At 39.4% G+C, this 27,979-nt stretch overlaps 1 protein-coding gene across 5 annotated transcripts; it reads left to right on the forward strand.

Annotated features, from left to right (window-relative positions):
• The first annotated feature begins 71 nt into the window (after nucleotides 1–71).
• LOC135544082 (uncharacterized) lies at nucleotides 72–26,359 on the forward strand. 5 transcript variants are annotated; one of them, XM_064971453.1, is made up of 7 exons: nucleotides 72–179; nucleotides 421–538; nucleotides 7,155–7,216; nucleotides 7,458–7,575; nucleotides 13,944–14,004; nucleotides 14,245–14,362; nucleotides 20,878–26,359. In XM_064971453.1, exon 7 carries the CDS (start codon nucleotides 21,493–21,495, stop codon nucleotides 25,426–25,428), a length of 3,936 nt encoding a protein of 1,311 aa, XP_064827525.1. In that variant the 5' UTR covers nucleotides 72–179; nucleotides 421–538; nucleotides 7,155–7,216; nucleotides 7,458–7,575; nucleotides 13,944–14,004; nucleotides 14,245–14,362; nucleotides 20,878–21,492; the 3' UTR covers nucleotides 25,429–26,359. The 5 variants fall into 5 exon arrangements, with proteins under 5 accessions (XP_064827525.1, XP_064827527.1, XP_064827524.1 ...); XM_064971455.1 differs by having other exon boundaries at nucleotides 7,158–7,216; nucleotides 13,941–14,004; XM_064971452.1 differs by having other exon boundaries at nucleotides 7,158–7,216.
• Nucleotides 26,360–27,979: the final 1,620 nt, after the last annotated feature.

Genomic DNA, 27,979 nt, shown 5'->3' on the forward strand with positions numbered 1-27,979 from the left:
GAGGGGTTGCTATTTACTGTAGCTACGCATGTCTACACCATACTATCGTGTAAGCCTGTGATTGGACTATCCATTTCCTTTGTCACATATATATAAGATTGCCTAACTTTTTCAGCAGACTATCTTCAGTGAAGCTGCTTATACCTCTCCTCTCCCTTCATGTGTGTGTAAATCCCTCTGTAAGTGCATTTTTACTTTTATGTTCTCTTTGTTTCAAGAGCTTTTTGTAACATTGTTTGCATTGATAATCATTGAAATACTTGTAAGAGATATGTTTGTGGGTTTAGCTGCTTCACTACCAAAAGGCACTGTTGACTCTAGTGTTAAGTTATGTAATGTCTGTAATATCTACTGCAGAGTTTACCGGTGTGTGAAGGCCATAAATCATGTAATGTTTCTTATTTTCATCACATTATACAGATCTACCAGCTAAAGAGTTCAGCATCTGAGAACCTGGGGCAATCTAGAAGTGGCTTTCACTGACAAAGCCGACTGGGACTTACCAGATCATTTATACACAGAAGAGACCGTGTTTAAGGTATGTAGTAAGGTTTAGGGTTGGATCCAAATGTATTATTCAGATGTACACAAATGTTATGAGAGTTAAACAGATCTTCAAAATATTTGCTGTCAAATTCGAAGGGAAAATGGATGTCTATCTGCCGGTAATTTCCTGATGTCACCAGCTATGGCAGCACCCCCTGGTCTACCGCACCTTTAACCTTTAGATATGGAATAGTACAGCTTATTGAAGTCTACACACTGATGGTCGGACTATAACATGTAGCCTGATATAACATTCATTTGTGAATGATTAAGTATTTATTGCATAAAATTAAACACCAAATGTACATTTTGCCAAAGAAATAGGAGTGGAAAAATATCATTTTTCTGCATCTCTCTAGCGCATTTACGAACGGGTGGGTACTGACCGCGGGCTAACTTCCAATATTTATTTTTGCAATTGACCCATTTGTCTTTAATTTCCTTATAAACAGTTAAACTGATGTCATTAGGAAAATGCCGGGAAGGCTATAAACCTCGCTACACGAGAAGAGCAGAATTGACAGTAAAATCACAACCAATGCCAACTACATTATTTATTAATACCATGTATTCTTGTGAGTAGTGCTGTATAGTCTTCTAATTGTGATTGACAAATAGCCAGACAAGTATCCTGAATTACAAACAGACAAATATCTAAATAAGGCCGAAAGGTTGCTGGATCGAATCCTGAGCTGACAAGGTTAAAATCTGTCATTCTTCCCCTGAGCAAGGCAGTTCAGTTCACTGGTAGGCTGTCATTGTAAATAAGAATTAGTTCTTAACTGAATTGCCTAGTTAAATATAAATAAATGCAATTATTGAATAGTGTTTGTGCATAAAGATGGAGCCCCCAATATACTTATCACAAATGCCTTGCTTGAAGTATTGAATATGGCTCTCCATTACTCAATTTTGGATCGTCATTAGCACAGTATACATAATCCCAATTTTAGCTCCAAGAGACCAGCCATCTGAAAAAGGTTGTGCTGATTCGTTGGCACATTGAACCATGTCGTGTACGTACTGGATTTAAAAATGTTAGTGGAATATGGTAAAACAATGACGTCATATGTGGATTCCGGCATCTTTATGCATCTTTGCCATTTGGGTATGGCATTTTGGGGAAAATAAATATTACATTTTTCTAGATTTCTTTAAAAAATATATGTGGTTACATCTCCCCATTCCAAATCAACTAATATGCATTTTAAGCCCTGTTTCCATTGAATTAGGGACAAACTCGAGCTGGTTCGAATGGAATTCTGAAGTTCAAGCTAGTTCGGGGGAGATCTGGTGCTAGCCCGATTAGAATCCATGCAGGTGATGCCGTTACTATGCAACCACCAGCTGATCACTGCTGGACGCTGACATGTTTAGTTAGTCTGGGTGTTATTGCTGTTAGCTAGCACATGGACAAGCAGTAGTCAGACATGACACGAATTACCACCATAGCTGGATACATTTTTGAGAACAGTCAGCCCTCGGATGCTAGCCAGCTAACATTAGCTTTCAAATCAGAGTTGAAATGAGCTAGCTAGCACATGTGAGCTAACAGGGATTTTAGCTAGCTAGATACATCTATCAAACCTTTCGTCTGGTTCTATTTGCAAGCTAGCTAGTAGCCAATGTCCTGGCAAACATGGTAGGAACCACGCTAACCACTTAACTAGCTAGCAAGCCAAAAATGTGTCTAGCTGGCACTGGCAGCAGTATGAGATAATGTTAGTTACAGTGTGATAAGGGTGCTAGCTAGGTATCTAGCTAGTTGTAGACATGACTTTCTACAAATTCTAGATAACTAGCTAGCCTACATTAGTGAAGCTAGCTGCACAGTCACATTGGCTAGCTAGCAACATGACTAGCATAATTTCTAAATTCTGGAGGCAGTGGAAATGCAATTCAAGCTAGCCCACCAATGCCAGTCTAGTAAGGCCAGATAGCCCACCTGGGCCGGGATTATGATAACATTGTGCCACCAGTAGGAGTAGTAACGCCAATGACGATAACCACTGAATTTTAGGTCAATTAAGATGTATTTTTTTAATGGAGGCCACAGATTCTCAGATCATTAACTAAAGTGATATGATGAATCATTTTGCTCACAATATACTTTCCCTTCATTTACACTGAACAAAAATATAAACGCAACATGCAACAATTTCTAAGATTTTACTGTGTTACATTTATCGAAATCAGTCAATATAAATACATTCATTAGGCCCTAATCTATGGATTTCACATGACTGGGCAGGGGTGCAACTATGGGTGGGAAATGAACACCCTTTCAGTATGTCATACATTTGAGGATTCCGTTAATAATTTGATGTCTAAATTCAGTGTAACTTGGTGCTACCATGTTTACAACTGAACCAAAAAATATAAACACAACATGTAAAGTGTTTGTTCCATGTTTCATGAGCTGAAATAACAGACCCCAGGAGTTTTGTGTGTATGGAAAGTTATTTCTCAAATTTTGTGCACAAATTTGTTTACATCCCTCTTAGTGAGCATTTCTCCTTTGCCAAGATCATCAATCCACATGAAAGGTGTGGCATACAGTATCAAGAAGCTGTGCTGAGGACAATAAATGGCCACTCTAAAATGTGCAGTTTTGTCACACAACACAATGCCGCAGTGCCTTCAGAAAGTATTCAGATCCCTTGACTTTTATAAAATTGATTAAATAAATAACAATTCTCAGCAATCTATACACAATACCCCATAATGACAAAGCAAAAAAAACAGAAATACCTTATTTACATAAGTATTCAGACCCTTTGCTATGAGACTCAAAATTGAGCTCAGATGCATCCTGTTTCCATTGATCATCCTTGAGCTGTTTCTATAGCTTGATTGGAGTCCACCTGTGTTAAATTCAATTGATTGGACACGATTTGGAAAGAAACACACCTGTCTATATAAGGTCCAACAGTTGACAGTGCATGTCAGAGCAAATACCAAGCAATGAGGTCGAAGGAATTGTTCATAGAGCTCTGAAACAAGGTGGAGTCGAGGTACGGACCTGGGGAAGGGTACAAAAAATGTCTGCAGCATTGAAGGTCCCCAAGAACACAGTGGCCTCCATCATTCTTAAATGAAAGAAGTTTGGAACTGCACAGTGCTGTACAGAAACCCAGCCTAAAACCCCAAACAGCAAGCAATACAGGTGTAGAAGCACGGTGGCTAGGAAAAACTCCCTACAAAGGCCAACACCTAGGAAGAAGCCTAGAGAGGAACCAGGCTATTAGGGGTGGCCAGTCCTCTTCTGGCTGTGCCGGGTGGAGATTATAACAGAACATGGCCAAGATGTTCAAATGTTCATAAATGACTAGCAATGGTCAAATAATAATAATCACAGGCAGAACAGTCGAAACTGGAGCAGCAGCACGACCAGGTGGACTGGGGACAGCAAGGAGTCATCATGCCAGTTAGTCCTGAGGCATGGTCCTAGGGCACAGGTCCTCCGAGAGAGAGAAAGAAAGAATTAGAGAGAGCATAATTAAATTCACACAGGACACCGGATAAGACAGGAGAAGTACTCCAGATATAACAAACTGAGCCTAGCCCCCCGACACATAAACTACTGCATCATAAATACTGGAGGCTGAGACAGGAGGGGTCAGGAGACACTGTGGCCCCATCCGATGATACCCCCGGACAGGGCCAAACAGGAAGGATATAACTCTCTCCTAACCTGGACAACGCTGGGCAAATTGTGCGCCGCCGGCTGCAACAAAGCCTGGGATGGAACTCTGGAGATGCAGTGCCTCAGACCGCTGCACCGTCACTGTATTTTTGTGCATTCAAATTGCCATCGATTGTGTTCATTGTCCGTAGCTTATGCCTGCCTATAACATAACCCCACCGTCACCATGGGGCACTCTGTTCACAACATTGACATCACCAAACCGCTCGCCCACACAACGCCATACAGCATGTTGTGCGGTTGTGAGGCCGGTTGGAGGTACTGTCAAGTTCTCTAAAACAACATTGAAGGTGGCTTATGATAGAGAAATTAACTTTAAATTCTCTGGCAACAGCGCTGGGGGGCATTCCCGCAGTCTGCATGCCAATTGCAAACTCCCTCAAAACTTGAGACATCGGTGGCATTGTGTTGTGTAACAAAACATGGGATCAACACTTTACATGTTGCGTTTATATTTCTGTTCAGTGTATCTCTGCACCAGCTGTCAGAATCCGTACTCACGAGACATGTCACCTATCGAGCCTGTTTGGGATGCTCTGGATCGACATGTACGACAGCGTGCTCCAGTTCCCGGCAATATCCAGCAACTTTGCACAGCCATTTAAAAGTGGGACATTCCACAATCAACAGAGTGATGTGAAGGAGATGTGTCTCGCTGTATCAGGCAAATAGTGGTCACACCAGATACTGACTGGTTTTCTGATCCACGACCCTACATTTACTTTAAAGGTATCTGTGACCAACAAATGCATATCTGTACTCACAGTCATACAAAAGCCATAGATTAGGGCCTAAAGTATTTATTTTAATTGACTGATTTCCTTATATGAACTGTAACTCAGTAAAATCGCTGAAATTGTTTGCATGTTGCGTTTATATTTTTGTTCAATGTAGATCGCTATAGTGAGGGAAAAAAGTATTTGATCCCCTGCTGATTTTGTACGTTTGCCCACTGACAAAGAAATGATCCGTCTATAATTTGAATGGTAGGTTTATTTGAACAGAATAACAACAAAAATCCAGATAAACGCATGTCAAAAATGTTATAAATTGATTTGCATTTTAATGAGGGAAATTAGTATTTGACCCCTGGCAAAACCCTTGTTGGTAATCACAGAGGTTAGATGTTTCTTGTAGTTGGCCACCAGGTTCGCACACATCTCAGGAGGGATTTTGTCCCACTCCTCTTTGCAGATCTTCTCCAAGTCATTAAGGTTTTGAGGCTGATGTTTGGCAACTCGAACCTTCAGCTCACTCCACAGATGTTCTAAGGGATTAAGCTCTGGAGACTGGGTAGGCCCCTCCAGGAACTTAATGTGCTTCATCTTGAGCCACTCCTTTGTTGCATTGGCCGTGTGTTTTGGGTCATTGTCATGCTGGAATACCCATATCCACGACCCATTTTCTTTGCCCTGGCTGAGGGAAGGAGGTTCTCACCCAAGATTTGACGGTACATGGCCCCGTCCATCGTACCGTCAAATGTATTATTATTATCGTACCGTCAAATGTATTATGCCATAATGTATTATTCCAGGACGGGCGCAATTTAGATTTTGGCCACTAGATGGCAGCAGTGTATGTGTAAAGTTTTAGACTGATCCAAATAACCATTGCATTTCTGTTCAAAATGTTGTATCAAGACTGCCCAAATGTGCCTAATTGGTTTATTAATAACTTTTCAAGTTCATAGTTGTGCATTCTCCTCAAACAATAGCATGGTATTCTTTCACTGTAATAGCTACTGTAAATTGGACAGTGCAGTTTGATTAACAAGAATTTAAGCTTTCTGTGCATATCAGATATGTCTATGTCCTGGGAAATGTTCTTGTTACTTAAAATCTCATGCTAATCGCAATAGCGCACAATAGCTCAACCGTCCCGTAGGTGGGACACCGATATGTAAATATCCTTAAGAGGATTTATTAAAGAATACTCACAGTCATTCAGTAGAACATGTGGCTGAAACTTATCAAAGTAACATGAAGTTGCTGTGTAAATTCACCTCTAAGGACTCAAACTCAATGTAAATTAATCAATCTTTATTATCACAGCTGGAGATGTTCACAAAATCAATTCAAACTTGAATAAAACTCTGAAAAGGGCTTTCCCTCTCAGTCCTTAATATACTTATTAATGTTGGTTCCTGCCTGTTACTGACAAGGCTTCTCTCAAAGCTGAGATCTTGAAACTGAGATACTCCTCTAGACTCCCTCCACCTACCCAAGAACGTTGGAGTACAAAAATCTGTTAACCACCTAACCGAGGATCTAAATTTAACCTTGTGAAATACCCTAGATGCAGTCACTCCTCTAAAAACAAAAACAAATGTGTCACAAGATGATAGCTCCCTGGTATACAGAAATTGCCCGAGCCCTGAAGCAATTCACTGTTTAAACAAGTTTAGAGAGAGAGGTTGCTACATACTGTAACTAGGAGACAGTGCTTTCTGTCTGTAATATCTACTGCAGAGTTACACAACACTGTGTATATATACATAATATGACATTTGAAATGTCTTTATACTTTTGTAACTTTTTAATTGTTAATTTCACTTTTGTTTATTATCTAAGAGAGAGAGAGAGAGAGAGAGAGAGAGAGAGAGAGAGAGAGAGAGAGAGAGAGAGAGAGAGAGAGAGAGAGAGAGAGAGAGAGAGAGAGAGAGAGAGAGAGAGAGAGAGAGAGAGAGAGAGAGAGAGAGAGAGAGAGAGAGAGAGAGAGAGAGAGAGAGAGAGAGAGAGAGAGAGAGAGAGAGAGAGAGAGAGAGAGAGAGAGAGAGAGAGAGAGAGAGAGAGGTTGCTAGTTACTGTAGCTACGCATGTCTACACCATACTATCGTGTAAGCCTGTGATTGGACTATCCATTTCCTTTGTCACATATATATAAGATTGCCTAACTTTTTCAGCAGACTATCTTCAGTGAAGCTGCTTATGCCTCTCCTCTCCCTTCATGTGTGTAAATCCCTCTGTAAGTGCATTTTTACTTTTATGTTCTCTTTGTTTCAAGAGCTTTTTGTAACATTGTTTGCATTGATAATCATTGAAATACTTGTAAGAGATATGTTTGTGGGTTTAGCTGCTTCACTACCAAAAGGCACTGTTGACTCTAGTGTTAAGTTATGTAATGTCTGTAATATCTACTGCAGAGTTTACCGGTGTGTGAAGGCCATAAATCATGTAATGTTTCTTATTTTCATCACATTATACAGATCTACCAGCTAAAGAGTTCAGCATCTGAGAACCTGGGGCAATCTAGAAGTGGCTTTCACTGACAAAGCCGACTGGGACTTACCAGATCATTTATACACAGAAGAGACCGTGTTTAAGGTATGTAGTAAGGTTTAGGGTTGGATTCCGAATGTATTATTCAGATGTACACAAATGTTATGAGAGTTAAACAGATCTTCAAAATATTTGCTGTCAAATTCGAAGGGAAAATGGATGTCTATCTGCCGGTAATTTCCTGATGTCACCAGCTATGGCAGCACCCCCTGGTCTACCGCACCTTTAACCTTTAGATATGGAATAGTACAGCTTATTGAAGTCTACACACTGATGGTCGGACTATAACATGTAGCCTGATATAACATTCATTTGTGAATGATTAAGTATTTATTGCATAAAATTAAACACCAAATGTACATTTTGCCAAAGAAATAGGAGTGGAAAAATATCATTTTTCTGCATCTCTCTAGCGCATTTACGAACGGGTGGGTACTGACCGCGGGCTAACTTCCAATATTTATTTTTGCAATTGACCCATTTGTCTTTAATTTCCTTATAAACAGTTAAACTGATGTCATTAGGAAAATGCCGGAAGGCTATAAACCTCGCTACACGAGAAGAGCAGAATTGACAGTAAAATCACAACCAATGCCAACTACATTATTTATTAATACCATGTATTCTTGTGAGTAGTGCTGTATAGTCTTCTAATTGTGATTGACAAATAGCCAGACAAGTATCCTGAATTACAAACAGACAAATATCTAAATAAGGCCGAAAGGTTGCTGGATCGAATCCTGAGCTGACAAGGTACAAATCTGTCATTCTTCCCCTGAACAAGGCAGTTCAGTTCACTGGTAGGCTGTCATTGTAAATAAGAATTAGTTCTTAACTGAATTGCCTAGTTAAATATAAATAAATGCAATTATTGAATAGTGTTTGTGCATAAAGATGGAGCCCCCAATATACTTATCACAAATGCCTTGCTTGAAGTATTGAATATGGCTCTCCATTACTCAATTTTGGATCGTCATTAGCACAGTATACATAATCCCAATTTTAGCTCCAAGAGACCAGCCATCTGAAAAAGGTTGTGCTGATTCGTTGGCACATTGAACCATGTCGTGTACGTACTGGATTTAAAAATGTTAGTGGAATATGGTAAAACAATGACGTCATATGTGGATTCCGGCATCTTTATGCATCTTTGCCATTTGGGTATGGCATTTTGGGGAAAATAAATATGACATTTTTCTAGATTTCTTTAAAAAATATATGTGGTTACATCTCCCCATTCCAAATCAACTAATATGCATTTTAAGCCCTGTTTCCATTGAATTAGGGACAAACTCGAGCTGGTTCGAATGGAATTCTGAAGTTCAAGCTAGTTCGGGGAGATCTGGTGCTAGCCCGATTAGAATCCATGCAGGTGATGCCGTTACTATGCAACCACCAGCTGATCACTGCTGGACGCTGACATGTTTAGTTAGTCTGGGTGTTATTGCTGTTAGCTAGCACATGGACAAGCAGTAGTCAGACATGACACGAATTACCACCATAGCTGGATACATTTTTGAGAACAGTCAGCCCTCGGATGCTAGCCAGCTAACATTAGCTTTCAAATCAGAGTTGAAATGAGCTAGCTAGCACATGTGAGCTAACAGGGATTTTAGCTAGCTAGATACATCTATCAAACCTTTCGTCTGGTTCTATTTGCAAGCTAGCTAGTAGCCAATGTCCTGGCAAACATGGTAGGAACCACGCTAACCACTTAACTAGCTAGCAAGCCAAAAATGTGTCTAGCTGGCACTGGCAGCAGTATGAGATAATGTTAGTTACAGTGTGATAAGGGTGCTAGCTAGGTATCTAGCTAGTTGTAGACATGACTTTCTACAAATTCTAGATAACTAGCTAGCCTACATTAGTGAAGCTAGCTGCACAGTCACATTGGCTAGCTAGCAACATGACTAGCATAATTTCTAAATTCTGGAGGCAGTGGAAATGCAATTCAAGCTAGCCCACCAATGCCAGTCTAGTAAGGCCAGATAGCCCACCTGGGCCGGGATTATGATAACATTGTGCCACCAGTAGGAGTAGTAACGCCAATGACGATAACCACTGAATTTTAGGTCAATTAAGATGTATTTTTTTTAATGGAGGCCACAGATTCTCAGATCATTAACTAAAGTGATATGATGAATCATTTTGCTCACAATATACTTTCCCTTCATTTACACTGAACAAAAATATAAACGCAACATGCAACAATTTCTAAGATTTTACTGTGTTACATTTATCGCAATCAGTCAATATAAATACATTCATTAGGCCCTAATCTATGGATTTCACATGACTGGGCAGGGGTGCAACTATGGGTGGGAAATGAACACCCTTTCAGTATGTCATACATTTGAGGATTCCGTTAATAATTTGATGTCTAAATTCAGTGTAACTTGGTGCTACCATGTTTACAACTGAACCAAAAAATATAAACACAACATGTAAAGTGTTTGTTCCATGTTTCATGAGCTGAAATAACAGACCCCAGGAGTTTTGTGTGTATGGAAAGTTATTTCTCAAATTTTGTGCACAAATTTGTTTACATCCCTCTTAGTGAGCATTTCTCCTTTGCCAAGATCATCAATCCACATGAAAGGTGTGGCATACAGTATCAAGAAGCTGTGCTGAGGACAATAAATGGCCACTCTAAAATGTGCAGTTTTGTCACACAACACAATGCCGCAGTGCCTTCAGAAAGTATTCAGATCCCTTGACTTTTATAAAATTGATTAAATAAATAACAATTCTCAGCAATCTATACACAATACCCCATAATGACAAAGCAAAAAAAACAGAAATACCTTATTTACATAAGTATTCAGACCCTTTGCTATGAGACTCAAAATTGAGCTCAGATGCATCCTGTTTCCATTGATCATCCTTGAGCTGTTTCTATAGCTTGATTGGAGTCCACCTGTGTTAAATTCAATTGATTGGACACGATTTGGAAAGAAACACACCTGTCTATATAAGGTCCAACAGTTGACAGTGCATGTCAGAGCAAATACCAAGCAATGAGGTCGAAGGAATTGTTCATAGAGCTCTGAAACAAGGTGGAGTCGAGGTACGGACCTGGGGAAGGGTACAAAAAATGTCTGCAGCATTGAAGGTCCCCAAGAACACAGTGGCCTCCATCATTCTTAAATGAAAGAAGTTTGGAACTGCACAGTGCTGTACAGAAACCCAGCCTAAAACCCCAAACAGCAAGCAATACAGGTGTAGAAGCACGGTGGCTAGGAAAAACTCCCTACAAAGGCCAACACCTAGGAAGAAGCCTAGAGAGGAACCAGGCTATTAGGGGTGGCCAGTCCTCTTCTGGCTGTGCCGGGTGGAGATTATAACAGAACATGGCCAAGATGTTCAAATGTTCATAAATGACTAGCAATGGTCAAATAATAATAATCACAGGCAGAACAGTCGAAACTGGAGCAGCAGCACGACCAGGTGGACTGGGGACAGCAAGGAGTCATCATGCCAGTTAGTCCTGAGGCATGGTCCTAGGGCACAGGTCCTCCGAGAGAGAGAAAGAAAGAATTAGAGAGAGCATAATTAAATTCACACAGGACACCGGATAAGACAGGAGAAGTACTCCAGATATAACAAACTGAGCCTAGCCCCCCGACACATAAACTACTGCATCATAAATACTGGAGGCTGAGACAGGAGGGGTCAGGAGACACTGTGGCCCCATCCGATGATACCCCCGGACAGGGCCAAACAGGAAGGATATAACTCTCTCCTAACCTGGACAACGCTGGGCAAATTGTGCGCCGCCGGCTGCAACAAAGCCTGGGATGGAACTCTGGAGATGCAGTGCCTCAGACCGCTGCACCGTCACTGTATTTTTGTGCATTCAAATTGCCATCGATTGTGTTCATTGTCCGTAGCTTATGCCTGCCTATAACATAACCCCACCGTCACCATGGGGCACTCTGTTCACAACATTGACATCACCAAACCGCTCGCCCACACAACGCCATACAGCGTGTTGTGCGGTTGTGAGGCCGGTTGGAGGTACTGTCAAGTTCTCTAAAACAACATTGAAGGTGGCTTATGATAGAGAAATTAACTTTAAATTCTCTGGCAACAGCGCTGGGGGGCATTCCCGCAGTCTGCATGCCAATTGCAAACTCCCTCAAAACTTGAGACATCGGTGGCATTGTGTTGTGTAACAAAACATGGGATCAACACTTTACATGTTGCGTTTATATTTCTGTTCAGTGTATCTCTGCACCAGCTGTCAGAATCCATACTCACGAGACATGTCACCTATCGAGCCTGTTTGGGATCACAATCAACAGAGTGATGTGAAGGAGATGTGTCTCGCTGTATCAGGCAAATAGTGGTCACACCAGATACTGACTGGTTTTCTGATCCACGACCCTACATTTACTTTAAAGGTATCTGTGACCAACAAATGCATATCTGTACTCACAGTCATACAAAAGCCATAGATTAGGGCCTAAAGTATTTATTTTAATTGACTGATTTCCTTATATGAACTGTAACTCAGTAAAATCGCTGAAATTGTTTGCATGTTGCGTTTATATTTTTGTTCAATGTAGATCGCTATAGTGAGGGAAAAAAGTATTTGATCCCCTGCTGATTTTGTACGTTTGCCCACTGACAAAGAAATGATCCGTCTATAATTTGAATGGTAGGTTTATTTGAACAGAATAACAACAAAAATCCAGATAAACGCATGTCAAAAATGTTATAAATTGATTTGCATTTTAATGAGGGAAATTAGTATTTGACCCCTGGCAAAACCCTTGTTGGTAATCACAGAGGTTAGATGTTTCTTGTAGTTGGCCACCAGGTTCGCACACATCTCAGGAGGGATTTTGTCCCACTCCTCTTTGCAGATCTTCTCCAAGTCATTAAGGTTTTGAGGCTGATGTTTGGCAACTCGAACCTTCAGCTCACTCCACAGATGTTCTAAGGGATTAAGCTCTGGAGACTGGGTAGGCCCCTCCAGGAACTTAATGTGCTTCATCTTGAGCCACTCCTTTGTTGCATTGGCCGTGTGTTTTGGGTCATTGTCATGCTGGAATACCCATATCCACGACCCATTTTCTTTGCCCTGGCTGAGGGAAGGAGGTTCTCACCCAAGATTTGACGGTACATGGCCCCGTCCATCGTACCGTCAAATGTATTATTATTATCGTACCGTCAAATGTATTATGCCATAATGTATTATTCCAGGACGGGCGCAATTTAGATTTTGGCCACTAGATGGCAGCAGTGTATGTGTAAAGTTTTAGACTGATCCAAATAACCATTGCATTTCTGTTCAAAATGTTGTATCAAGACTGCCCAAATGTGCCTAATTGGTTTATTAATAACTTTTCAAGTTCATAGTTGTGCATTCTCCTCAAACAATAGCATGGTATTCTTTCACTGTAATAGCTACTGTAAATTGGACAGTGCAGTTTGATTAACAAGAATTTAAGCTTTCTGTGCATATCAGATATGTCTATGTCCTGGGAAATGTTCTTGTTACTTAAAATCTCATGCTAATCGCAATAGCGCACAATAGCTCAACCGTCCCGTAGGTGGGACACCGATATGTAAATATCCTTAAGAGGATTTATTAAAGAATACTCACAGTCATTCAGTAGAACATGTGGCTGAAACTTATCAAAGTAACATGAAGTTGCTGTGTAAATTCACCTCTAAGGACTCAAACTCAATGTAAATTAATCAATCTTTATTATCACAGCTGGAGATGTTCACAAAATCAATTCAAACTTGAATAAAACTCTGAAAAGGGCTTTCCCTCTCAGTCCTTAATATACTTATTAATGTTGGTTCCTGCCTGTTACTGACAAGGCTTCTCTCAAAGCTGAGATCTTGAAACTGAGATACTCCTCTAGACTCCCTCCACCTACCCAAGAACGTTGGAGTACAAAAATCTGTTAACCACCTAACCGAGGATCTAAATTTAACCTTGTGAAATACCCTAGATGCAGTCACTCCTCTAAAAACAAAAACAAATGTGTCACAAGATGATAGCTCCCTGGTATACAGAAATTGCCCGAGCCCTGAAGCAATTCACTGTTTAAACAAGTTTAGAGAGAGAGGTTGCTACATACTGTAACTAGGAGACAGTGCTTTCTGTCTGTAATATCTACTGCAGAGTTACACAACACTGTGTATATATACATAATATGACATTTGAAATGTCTTTATACTTTTGTAACTTTTTAATTGTTAATTTCACTTTTGTTTATTATCTATGAGAGAGAGAGAGAGAGAGAGAGAGAGAGAGAGAGAGAGAGAGAGAGAGAGAGAGAGGGGTTGCTATGTACTGTAGCTACGCATGTCTACACCATACTATCGTGTAAGCCTGTGATTGGACTATCCATTTCCTTTGTCACATATATAAGATTGCCTAACTTTTTCAGCAGACTATCTTCAGTGAAGCTGCTTATGCCTCTCCTCTCCCTTCATGTGTGTGTAAATCCCTCTGTAAGTGCATTTTTACTTTTATGTTCTCTTTGTTTCAAGAGCTTTTTGTAACATTGTTTGCATTGATAATCATTGAAATACTTGTAAGAGATATGTTTGTGGGTTAGCTGCTTCACTACCAAAAGGCACTGTTGACTCTAGTGTTAAGTTATGTAATGTCTGTAATATCTACTGCAGAGTTTACCGGTGTGTGAAGGCCATAAATCATGTAATGTTTCTTATTTTCATCACATTATACAGATCTACCAGCTAAAGAGTTCAGCATCTGAGAACCTGGGGCAATCTAGAAGTGGCTTTCACTGACAAAGCCGACTGGGACTTACCAGATCATTTATACACAGAAGAGACCGTGTTTAAGGTATGTAGTAAGGTTTAGGGTTGGATCCAAATGTATTATTCAGATGTACACAAATGTTATGAGAGTTAAACAGATCTTCAAAATATTTGCTGTCAAATTCGAAGGGAAAATGGATGTCTATCTGCCGGTAATTTCCTGATGTCACCAGCTATGGCAGCACCCCTGGTCTACCGCACCTTTAACCTTTAGATATGGAATAGTACAGTTTATTGAAGTCTACACACTGATGGTCGGACTATAACATGTAGCCTGATATAACATTCATTTGTGAATGATTAAGTATTTATTGCATAAAATTAAACACCAAATGTACATTTTGCCAAAGAAATAGGAGTGGAAAAATATCATTTTTCTGCATCTCTCTAGCGCATTTACGAACGGGTGGGTACTGACCGCGGGCTAACTTCCAATATTTATTTTTGCAATTGACCCATTTGTCTTTAATTTCCTTATAAACAGTTAAACTGATGTCATTAGGAAAATGCCAGGAAGGCTATAAACCTCGCTACACGAGAAGAGCAGAATTGACAGTAAAATCACAACCAATGCCAACTACATTATTTATTAATACCATGTATTCTTGTGAGTAGTGCTGTATAGTCTTCTAATTGTGATTGACAAATAGCCAGACAAGTATCCTGAATTACAAACAGACAAATATCTAAATAAGGCCGAAAGGTTGCTGGATCGAATCCTGAGCTGACAAGGTTAAAATCTGTCATTCTTCCCCTGAGCAAGGCAGTTCAGTTCACTGGTAGGCTGTCATTGTAAATAAGAATTTGTTCTTAACTGAATTGCCTAGTTAAATATAAGTAAATGCAATTATTGAATAGTGTTTGTGCGTAAAGATGGAGCCCCCAATATACTTATCACAAATGCCTTGCTTGAAGTATTGAATATGGCTCTCCATTACTCAATTTTGGATCGTCATTAGCACAGTATACATAATCCCAATTTTAGCTCCAAGACACCAGCCATCTGAAAAAGGTTGTGCTGATTCGTTGGCACATTGAACCATGTCGTGTACGTACTGGATTTAAAAATGTTAGTGGAATATGGTAAAACAATGACGTCATATGTGGATTCCGGCATCTTTATGCATCTTTGCCATTTGGGTATGGCATTTTGGGGAAAATAAATATGACATTTTTCTAGATTTCTTTAAAAAATATATGTGGTTACATCTCCCCATTCCAAATCAACTAATATGCATTTTAAGCCCTGTTTCCATTGAATTAGGGACAAACTCGAGCTGGTTCGAATGGAATTCTGAAGTTCAAGCTAGTTCGGGGGAGATCTGGTGCTAGCCCGATTAGAATCCATGCAGGTGATGCCGTTACAATGCAACCAGCAGCTGATCACTGCTGGACGCTGACATGTTTAGTTAGTCTGGGTGTTATTGCTGTTAGCTAGCACATGGACAAGCAGTAGTCAGACATGACACGAATTACCACCATAGCTGGATACATTTTTGAGAACAGTCAGCCCTCGGATGCTAGCCAGCTAACATTAGCTTTCAAATCAGAGTTGAAATGAGCTAGCTAGCACATGTGAGCTAACAGGGATTTTAGCTAGCTAGATACATCTATCAAACCTTTCGTCTGGTTCTATTTGCAAGCTAGCTAGTAGCCAATGTCCTGGCAAACATGGTAGGAACCACGCTAACCATTTAACTAGCTAGCAAGCCAAAAATGTGTCTAGCTGGCACTGGCAGCAGTATGAGATAATGTTAGTTACAGTGTGATAAGGGTGCTAGCTAGGTATCTAGCTAGTTGTAGACATGACTTTCTACAAATTCTAGATAGCTAGCTAGCCTACATTAGTGAAGCTAGCTGCACAGTCACATTGGCTAGCTAGCAACATGACTAGCATAATTTCTCAATTCTGGAGGCAGTGGAAATGCAATTCAAGCTAGCCCACCAATGCCAGTCTAGTAAGGCCAGATAGCCCACCTGGGCCGGGATTATGATAACATTGTGCCACCAGTAGGAGTAGTAACGCCAATGACGATAACCACTGAATTCTAGGTCAATTAAGATGTATTTTTTTTTAATGGAGGCCACAGATTCTCAGATCATTAACTAAAGTGATATGATGAATCATTTTGCTCACAATATACTTTCCCTTCATTTACACTGAACAAAAATATAAACGCAACATGCAACAATTTCTAAGATTTTACTGTGTTACATTTATCGAAATCAGTCAATATAAATACATTCATTAGGCCCTAATCTATGGATTTCACATGACTGGGCAGGGGTGCAACTATGGGTGGGAAATGAACACCCTTTCAGTATGTCATACATTTGAGGATTCCGTTAATAATTTGATGTCTAAATTCAGTGTAACTTGGTGCTACCATGTTTACAACTGAACCAAAAAATATAAAACAACATGTAAAGTGTTTGTTCCATGTTTCATGAGCTGAAATAACAGACCCCAGGAGTTTTGTGTGTATGGAAAGTTATTTCTCAAATTTTGTGCACAAATTTGTTTACATCCCTCTTAGTGAGCATTTCTCCTTTGCCAAGATCATCAATCCACATGAAAGGTGTGGCATACAGTATCAAGAAGCTGTGCTGAGGACAATAAATGGCCACTCTAAAATGTGAAGTTTTGTCACACAACACAATGCCGCAGTGCCTTCAGAAAGTATTCAGATCCCTTGACTTTTATAAAATTGATTAAATAAATAACAATTCTCAGCAATCTACACACAATACCCCACAATGACAAAGCAAAAAAAACAGAAATACCTTATTTACATAAGTATTCAGACCCTTTGCTATGAGACTCAAAATTGAGCTCAGATGCATCCTGTTTCCATTGATCATCCTTGAGCTGTTTCTATAGCTTGATTGGAGTCCACCTGTGTTAAATTCAATTGATTGGACACGATTTGGAAAGAAACACACCTGTCTATATAAGGTCCAACAGTTGACAGTGCATGTCAGAGCAAATACCAAGCAATGAGGTCGAAGGAATTGTTCATAGAGCTCTGAAACAAGGTTGAGTCGAGGTACGGACCTGGGGAAGGGTACAAAAAATGTCTGCAGCATTGAAGGTCCCCAAGAACACAGTGGCCTCCATCATTCTTTTAAATGAAAGAAGTTTGGAACCACCAAGAGTCTTCCTTGAGCTGGTCACCCGGCCAAACTGAGCAATCGGGATAGAAGGGCCTTGGTCAGGGAGATAACCAAGAACCCAATGGTTATCTGCAGACCCTCACTGAAACCAATACTATCACCATCTACTGGCCAATGTCAACTGCCTTTGCATAATCCTAAATCCTGTTCCCCCTCCTTTCCAAACTCCTTTCCTAGCTCCCTTTGCTTCTTTCCTAGCTTCCTTTCCACTGTGAACCTCGTCCCATTACCAAAAACAGGAGAGGTTAGAATTTTGCCAGAGGCATGGTCTTTGTGACTGTAACTTTCACACCTGTAACGATCGTCGTAGGTGGAAGAAGGAGAGGACCAAGGTGCAGCGTGGTACGTGTTCATGATCTTTTAATTACACTGAACACTAGAACAAAAATAACAAAACAGCACAAACGAAACAGTCCTGTCTGGTACAGAGACAGAAAACAACTACCCACAACTCAAGGGCAAAAACAGGCTGCCTAAGTATGGTTCTCAATCAGAGACAATGATTGACAGCTGCCTCTGATTGGGAACCATACCAGGCCAAACACATAGAAATACAAACATAGAACAAAACAGAATGCTCACCCCAACTCACGCCCTGACCAACCTAAAAATAGAGACATAAAAAAAGGAACTAAGGTCAGGACGTGACAACACCCATGATTATTAATGATTAATGAATGATTATTACTAAAAATGGCAGCATCCAAAATTATTACACCCTTGATAAAGATAAAATAAATCATTCAAATACTAAGATATATTCTATGCTCCAAAAAAATGGGAAAAATATTTTTATCCTAATACAATTGCTCAGAGAAAGAGATTTTGTTTTGGTTGTGATTCTGATTATTTTGTGCCCAATTGAAATTAATGGTGAATAATGTATTATGTTATTTTGGAGTCACGATTATTGTAAATGATTATGGAGAATGCTGAATGAATTGCGAATAATGATGAATGAGAAAGTTAGTGTCAAACTTCATGTCTTAAAGTATTGATGGACTGTCGTTTCTCTTGCCATAATATGGACTTAGCCCTATATAGATAGATAGACCATCTTCTGTATGCCACCCCTACCTTGTCACAACACAACTGATTGTCTCAAACGCATTAAGAAGGAAAGAAATTCCACAAAATCACTTTTAACAAGGCACACCCGTTAATTGAAATGCATTCCAGGTGACTACCCCATGAAGCTGGTTGAGAGAATGCCAAGAGTGTACAAAGCTGTCATCAAGGCAGGGGGGCTACCTTAAAGAATCTCAAATATAAAATATATTTTGATTTGTTGAACACTTTTTTTTTAGTTACTACATGATTCCATATGTTTTATTTCATAGTTTTGATGTCTTCACTGTTATTTTACAATGTAGAAAATAGAACATAAATGAAGAAATCCTGGAATGACTCGGTGTGTCCAAACTTTTGACTAATTTTGTAGTCACTTTTATTGTAAATAATAATAAGATACATTATAGGCTATCCTATTACTATTTACAATAAAAGTGACTACAAAATTACACCGTACATTATTTACCATTCATTTCTATTGGGCACAAAATAATCAGAAACAAAACCAAAACAAACTGCAAATGCATCCAACATGTTTCAGTAGTCACTAGCTTGATGTCATCATTGCGTGCTAGGACCAAATACTAAACTTTGACTACTTTATTCATAAGAATCTTTAGAGGTGTCAATCATTTACTTGTTGAACAAAATCTCTTTCTCTAAGCATTTGAAATAATATAAAATAATATAATTTTCATTTGTTTTTATAATACAATACATTTAAATTTTAGCTTCACTGTCCAAATACACATGGACAATAAAGCTGCATTCTATTCTATGCTCTTGGGGCCCGATTCAGACTTGTACGCCTTTCATTTAACTTTTTCAGTACATTTACCAAAAGCCATCCACTTAAATTTGGTGTACCTTTTTTAACTTGAATTATCTCGTCAGACTCATTTGAATATATGGAAAGACCGGTTCAGAATATTAGGGATCATTGAAAGAAAGCCAAGTAAATACGTACATATTCGTCTCATTTTCAGCACCAATTGGTAGATTTAAAAATACTATGATCTTGTATATTATTTAGGGTTAGAAAAGTATTTATGAATAATAAAAACAAAACCGGTTTGGAGAGGTTTTACGAACAAAATATATTGGTGAACCAAAAATCCAGTGGTCTGATTAATAAATTGTTCAATCCATGAACAATTGGAATGTGAGAAAAGAGTACAATAGGGGATGAACAGCAGTCCTAGAAATCTACCCGAACAATACTCACTAATCGTAGACTGTGAAAACAACAGGGCAGTCGTTGTGAACCGTGCACCAGGCTTCAGGTTTAAGTTACTGTGTATGGTCTGCGTTCCATAATGATTCAAATAGGCTACATGTCCTAAATTATTGGGACAACTTGTAATACGTTAGCCTGATATGATCCACTATTGCTTGCGATCCCGAGGAACAACCACATGAACGTGATAGAGGAAATAAAGGTAAACTATCAATGGAATGGAATGATGCAAAATGTAAGAAAACTAACCGTAAAGAGAAAGTTATAAATGCATGTGGGTAAAACTAACGGTGGCTACTGTTACTGGCTAATATTTAACACGATACAAATTGTATTAAAAAAAATACAGTGAAAAGCCTGGGTATAACAATTAAAACATTCTAGGAATCATAAATCAACTCGGTATGTTTGGCGCTGTACTGTCATTTGCACATGGCATCTTTAAAAAAAAAGTAGATGTCGTTCCACTTGGAACTAGCAGGTTGCTCAACCTTATTGATCGTTTCATCGCCTGTAAAGGTGGTGGAATTATGAGGGAATTAAGTCAAGGTCAGAATATGGCGTATCTGTAGACACATCTCCGCCACACCTTCAGTTCTATGATCTTCACCCCAAACGAATAACAGTTGAAAAGGATGCTATTCTCATTCTTAAATTCAAGGTCGGAATACACGTAGAGTGAACAGCACATACAAATGGAATTCCTTTCCATTTACGTGCGTTTATCTTGGGTCGGGAATCCCCCTTGGTGCTCGGGATGGAATTGTTGATTAGAAATTAATGGCATACTGCTGTAGGTGTTTTCACAAATTCCAGGTGTAAAATTAGAGTTTGAATGTTGTTGGGTAACTTCTGTTTTAGATGTATTGTTCTAAATAACAATCTCTTACCCTGTCATAGGAATTGTAGGATTCCCATCACTACGGAAGAATTGGGAGAAGAGCTTGTCCTTTCATATAACTTTTCCTTGCAAGATTACTGTACTAAAATGACAATTTTATGTTCTAAAATCAAGTTGCATAATAAAACTCATCACAAGTTTGTATTTTATATTCTAGGTATCATAGCTGAGACCAGATCCTTATGAGAAACATCAAGAGGGAGAACCTACAAGAAGCCAGAAGATGTGCAGCACTGCAGAAGCTGGCTCAAATTCATCTTGGATATGTACTCTATACATGTTTTAAATTGGCTAAGACAATAATACAAGAGTCTTGAGCAGTTGCTAATATCACCTGTATGAAAAGACAAATTATCCATTGGACTAATTAGTATGTTAAACATGCATCATTTAATTTACAAAGTTGTGAACTGATTGTTTAGTTGATATATATTCTCGGCAACACAGAAACAAGATTCCTCCTTGATTAGGTTCTGGAGATAGAGGTATGAGATTTGATACTAAAGCCAGTGGGGGAACCAGGGTGGAGTCTCTTTTCTAGCTCCACCCCCATCTCCACCCCCATCTCTCCGCAAGTCTCGGCCAAGTCTATTGGCCAAATGTCTCATCCCCTTCCGTAATTTGAAAGATGCCAGGTGCACCCCTGTGAAAGTGTAATTCAGCCAAAAAACGAGTGACACGAAACGAGTGACACGAAACCAACACACTGGAACACTTCCCCTGGTTATTCATTACATCTCAAAGACATTAGTTACATTTATCTTAAACTGAAATGGCTCAGAAAAGACAGAGTGATGAGCCATTGGACAGAGCCCCCAAAAGGTCACCAGTTTCTAATTCAATGGACTCAAACCCTACCAATATAGCTCATGAACTGAATGCCAGATCCCCTGGTTTTGTTCCCCCAGACCTCCCCCAAATTGACAACACAGATAATGGGCAGTCTCAGAACCTGCCTTCACTGCCTTTTACAGCAGGTGAAAATGATGCCCATTCATCCACTAATGATACTCAGCAAACGGATCCTCTTGGTGCGTTGAATGCGTATTTAGAGAGACTTCAGCAAGGTGACGATGGCATAGACAGATCCATAAGAGTGATTCATAGAGCAAAGTTCAACACAACTGAAATTAGACAGCGGCTGGACATGAGTCGGGATGATGTGAACGACTATGCCGTCTTCTATGCTATGATTTTAGAGGCAATAGATGGACTTTCAAAGAAAACGACAGAACTGGCCAGTGCTAATGATGTAAGACTGTTACAGTTGGAGGGTGACTTTGTGTTCCCAGTCTCAGCCCGTTTGCCAAATGGAGAAGTGGAACCTGACACATTTCTTTCATTAATCGAGCAGGTGGTCCAGAGTAACCGAGAAATATTGACTGATGACACCCTAGAGCTTGTTGTTCAAATCGTGCACAATCTCGAGGGTGGTGGTGGTCCACGTAGAAAGGTGACAGCTATCTTGGATAGTGAGCTAATTAAGAAAAAGCGTATGCACCTCATTGTACTCACTAACAAAGACAACAACCTTTGCTTTGCCACTTGTGTAGTTATGCTTTTAGACCCAGGATTGACTACGAGTGATGCTGAGCAGAAAGGCAGAGATCTGCAGACTTCAGTTGGGTTGTCTGAGCTCACTAAGGTTTCTTTATCAGACATTAACAAATTTGAGAAGGAACTGGGTGTTAAAATAGTGGTATTTTATCGTGAACGGTCAGATATAAAACACTTTAAAACACATTTTAAGAAAACTCATGCCAAAACAGTGTTTCTTTACCTGCACGATGACCATTACTATGGTATCAAAAACCCAAAGGGGTTTCTGGGAGTTAGCTATTTTTGCAACTTTTGCTATTCTGGCTATAGCAAAAAGAATGACCACAAGTGTGAGAATTGCTGCAATGTCTGTCATCATGCTAAGTGCCCAGATCAGCCAAAGAAGACCATCCGGTGTACAGAATGTTTGCGTTTCTGTCGATCTAAATTCTGCCATACACAGCACAAAGTTCGTCATTTGAATGAAGCCTCTGGTAAAATGTTTTCCACGTGTGATGTAACCAAATACTGTTCCCAGTGTAACAGATGTTACACTATTAATGTGGCCAATCCGAAGGAGCACAAATGTGGAGCTAATCGATGCCACTGCTGTAAAGCTGCAAACATGGAAGCAGAAGGCCATCAGTGTTTCATTCAAAAACTTGAACCCGAGGAGCCTAGTGAGAAGTACATCTTCTATGACTTTGAGACAAGACAAGACACAGATGAGCACGTTCCCAACTTTGTGTGCTGTATGGATTTCCATGGAGAAACCTGGACTGCAGAGGGAGAGCACTGTGTTAAAGCCTTTTACAAAAAATACAGAACAAACAGGTACAAGGACTATACATTCATAGCCCACAACTCAAAGGGATATGATGGGTATTTTTTGATGAACTATCTAGTCGACAACATGATTACACCAAAAATCACAGCACAAGGCAGCAAGCTTTTATGCATTATTGACAAAGACTTTGGACAAAGATACATTGATAGTCTCAGTTTTTTATCAATGAAGCTGAGTGACATGCCAGAGGCAATGGGCTTTGAAAATGACAAGAAGGGATATTTTCCACATTGGTTTAACACACAGCAAAACCAGAATTACATTGGCAAGTACCCCTCCCCTGAATTATATGGTGACAGAACCATGATGAAGAAAGAGAGGGAAAACTTTCTGCAGTGGCACAAATCAAAATCTGAATCAAACTCTGAGTTTGACTTCAAGAAGGAGATGGCAGAATATTGTAAGAATGATGTGATCATTCTGCGGAAAGCATGCTTACGGTTTAGGGAAGAGGTCCTTAGCACTACAAAGGTTGACCCACTGCAATGTGTGACTCTTGCATCCCTGTGCATGAAAATCTACCGCACAAAATTCTTACCCGAAAAAACCATTGCCATTCCTCCATTAGACAATTACATCCAAAGTCAGAAGACTTTTTCTACTCAATCTATTCAATGGTTGGAATATTTGTCTCACAAGGAAAAACGATCCATAAAGCATGCTCTGAACGATGGAGAAAAACGGATGGGCAAGTACTCGTTGGATGGTTTCTCAGAGGATGATGATGGTACCATAGCCTATGAGTACGCTGGCTGCTATTTTCATGGTTGCCCAGACTGTTATGGCTATGATGCTTTTTGTAAGCAGACCAAAATGACCTTTGGTGTCATGCATCAGCGTTTCCAGGACAAAATCAGCTCGTTGCAAAAGGACCACCATTTGAATGTGAAGGTGATGTGGGAGCATGAGTGGAATGTTCTCAAAAAGACAAATTCAGAGGTCCAGACATTTTTGAAAACCTTTGAAATGCCTGAGCCCATGGAACCCAGAGATGCCTTTTTTGGGGGTAGGACGAACGCACTTCACCTGCATTACAAAGTGCAACCAGGGGAGACAATCCAATACTATGATTTCACGTCACTTTATCCCTTTGTAAATAAGGCAAAGGCTTACCCCATCGGACACCCTAACATAATTGCACGTGACTTTGAGCCACTAGACAAATACTTTGGTTTGGTCAAAGCCAAAGTATACCCCCCAAAGGGTCTGTATCTCCCTGTGCTACCATATCGTGCTGCTGGCAAGCTCATGTTCCCACTCTGCAGAATCTGCTCTGAGTCAGAGAATCAAGAGACTGAGTGTACTCACTCAGATGAGGAAAGGGCTCTAACTGGAGTATGGTGTACTGTTGAAATGGCCAAAGCCGTTGAAAAGGGGTACAAAGTTGCCAAACTGATTGAAGTGTGGCATTTCCCCAAAAAGTCTGAATCTCTCTTCGCTGAGTATGTCAAGACCTTTCTAAAAGACAAACAAGAGGCCAGTGGGTGGCCTCATAGTGCAGCTGATGAAGTTAGCAAAGAAGCGTACCTTCAGAGATATGAGGAAACGGAAGGTATTAAGCTGAACCGTGAAAAAATTGTTGTCAACAAGGCCATGAGAAAAATTGCTAAGCTTTTTCTGAACAGTCTTTGGGGAAAGTTTGGCCAAAGAGCAAATCAAATGAACACAACTTTGATTAAAGATTTGCAAGAACTTCTGAACTGTGTGTTCTCTCCTGAGATAGATGTTTCTAATATCTCTTTCTTGAATGATGATGTTGTCATGGTGAATTGGAAGTACATTGAGAAGCGCCACAGTTCTCCTGGTCCTGTTAATGTTTTCATTGCCGCTTTCACAACTGCCTATGCTAGACTGGAGCTCTACGACCTCATGGAAAAACTGCAGAAACGAACACTGTACCATGACACAGACAGTGTCATATTTGTGAGTAGGCCTGGAGATTGGATGCCAGAGCTAAATGAGTTCTTGGGGGGCCTGACGAGCGAGTTAGATCCAGGTGATCACATTGTGGAGTTTGTATCGGGTGGACCAAAGACATATGGATACGAAACACACAATGGAAAGAAATGCATGAAAGTTAAGGGAATCACGTTACATCATTCCAATGCAGCTTTGGTACATCTGGAGTCTCTCATAGGATTGGTTAATGACTTTCTTAAAGACAGGGACAATTCAGATGAGATATTGACACAGAATACCCAGATTGTCAGGGACAAGAGGAGATTCACTTTAAAAAACCGCTCCGCCCCAAAACGATTTAGAATCGTGTATAACAAGCGGAGGCTTTTCCCAGACTACAGTACACTGCCTTATGGGTACTAGGTTCTCTGTCTGTACTATGCCATTCTTGGCAAGTGTATTTAATCAATCTAATGGAATAAAATCACTATTCTGTGAAGAATGCCTGTATATGTTGACTATGAATATCATTGTAATTATGATAGCACTACTGGGATTGTCAAGACCCTCGATTATGATTTCTGGGCAAAATTACAGAACATTGTATTTGTTTATGCTATCCTTATCTCATAGCTTGTGGTAAAGTATATAGAGGTTTTTACGTAATATTCCATATTATATTGAACATAATCTTTATTTGTTGTATCTGACTTTTATTTTATTTTTGTATTTTTATACGATATGTGATTATTCTTTACAAACACAAGTGTTTTTGTGGACCTTTTCAGGCCATATTTATACTGTGTGTATATATATTTTCAATATTGTACTATCACATTTTTGAACTGTCATATTATTATTTTTTTTACTTATTTAAAATCTGCAAATAAGTGCAAAAGTAATTAGATACATTTTAGAGTGGAAGGTATTTCATATGTTATTGTGGCATAAGAAATTCCCATTTACCCAATAAATTACTGGGAGTTAATATAGAGTGTGTGACTCTCTTTATTTATTTATATAGCTTATAAGAAATTCCATAGACCCAATACATTACTAATAAATGCCTCATGAGCTTAGTTCAATTGTTGTACCCCATCAGCACCCACCATAACCTTGTTTTACTCCAATTTTTGTAAACAAAGTAATTGTTAACAAATACTGTATTCAACCCACATGTTTTTGTGCAAAACTGATAGAGACATACCCCAAGCGACTTACAGCTGTAATCGCAGCAAAAGGTGGCACTACAAAGTATTAACTTAAGGGGGCTGAATAATTTTGCACGCCCAATTTTTCAGTTTTTGATTTGTTAAAAAAGTTTGAAATATCCAATAAATGTCGTTCCACTTCATGATTGTGTCCCACTTGTTGTTGATTCTTCACAAAAAAATACAGTTTTATATCTTTATGTTTGAAGCCTGAAATGTGGCAAAGTTCAAGGGGGGCGAATACTTTCGCAAGGCACTGTAAACACCTAGATGGAAACAACTCCATAAATCTACAAAAAACCCTAGACAGTGGAAAACACCCTAGAATGAGACAAAAACACACATATCACCCATGTCACACCCTGACCTAACCAAAATAATAAAGAAAACAAAGAATACTAAGGTCAGGGCGTGACAACTAAAATATGCCCCTTATTAAATATATGTAAATAATAATTTAAATGATTTTCAAATTTAGAAAAAGTGGTGTATTTGGATGTTGTGCTAATTTTCACAATACAATTATTTAATTCAATAAAGCACAACATAAAACATATATTAATCCAGTTTTAAACTGATGGAACTTTTTAAAATGTTGGACAGTATTTTATATCATGTGTATTTGGAATTAGGTCAATCCTAATTTGTCCATGTTATGAAAAAGTGTTAATTTAACATGTTTTCCATCTAAGTGGTTAACAGTGTCAAGGCGAGATATTGACGGAAGAGAACTCAATACATTAAATGTATCATTGTGTTCTAGTTTTGGTTTCCGTCCCACCATTATATAATTTCATAACAGGGCTCAAGACCGTAAAAATGGCAGTGTGAGAGAAGTATCCTGTGGCTTCTGTCAACATCCGTATGATTGATGACCCTGACATTAGTCCCGCCCCACTATGAGTCATTCTGTCATTCTGCCAAAACAAAAGGATGAATGACTTTAGTTTTGGCAGAATGACAGAATCATTCGTCTTGTGGTGAGTAGGCCTACATTTTGAAAGCCAGATATAGATATAGGCTTGTTATTGATGAACTTTTTGACAATATACAAGAAGAAGAGAAGTCACATCTATGTATATCATTCTATTTATCTAGGTTTCTTCTTATCTTGGAAATGTCTTTTTCAAAAAGTATAAAAAATACAAAAACATGAGTGTGCACACTTTCCTGTATGCCATCTTATAGTCAGTTTTCTACAGGCCCAAAGAAAAACATTGTTTTTCCCAGGTGAATGTATACATCAACAAATGAATTGACAAAAACAGACTAAATTACAGCATGTGTATGTGTGGTTAGGGCCTGAGAAAAAAAAAAAAAAAAACACAGTGTAGACTGAAATATACATTTGATGGTGACTTCATGCTATGGCCGTACCAACTTCACTATTGACAATGTCACTTGTCCTGCTTCACGTTTACTCTCACTCCTGACTGCTGTAGCTATTGTGTTCTAACTGACCTTCTGCTATCCACTGCTTCCTCTGATACTGGCCTCCCCTCTCCTGGTGACACTATGTGTAACTTTGACCTCCCATCACATAACTAGAGTATGACAAAAGCAGTATAAAAAAGAGACAAACAAGAGCCTTTTGATAAATCATTATTTTATTGATGAATGAAAATTTGACAAACAACAATTACATCTCGGCAAGTAGGGTGTTTTTTTTTATCCATTGAAGGCTTCCCAGGCTGCAACCCGGTGGCAATCCTAGCGCCTCCTGCCAAACACATAGATGTTTGTCTTCCAATGGATGGCTGTTG

This window comes from Oncorhynchus masou, chromosome 8, assembly GCF_036934945.1.
Source record: "Oncorhynchus masou masou isolate Uvic2021 chromosome 8, UVic_Omas_1.1, whole genome shotgun sequence".
NCBI classification, from domain to species: domain Eukaryota; kingdom Metazoa; phylum Chordata; class Actinopteri; order Salmoniformes; family Salmonidae; genus Oncorhynchus; species Oncorhynchus masou.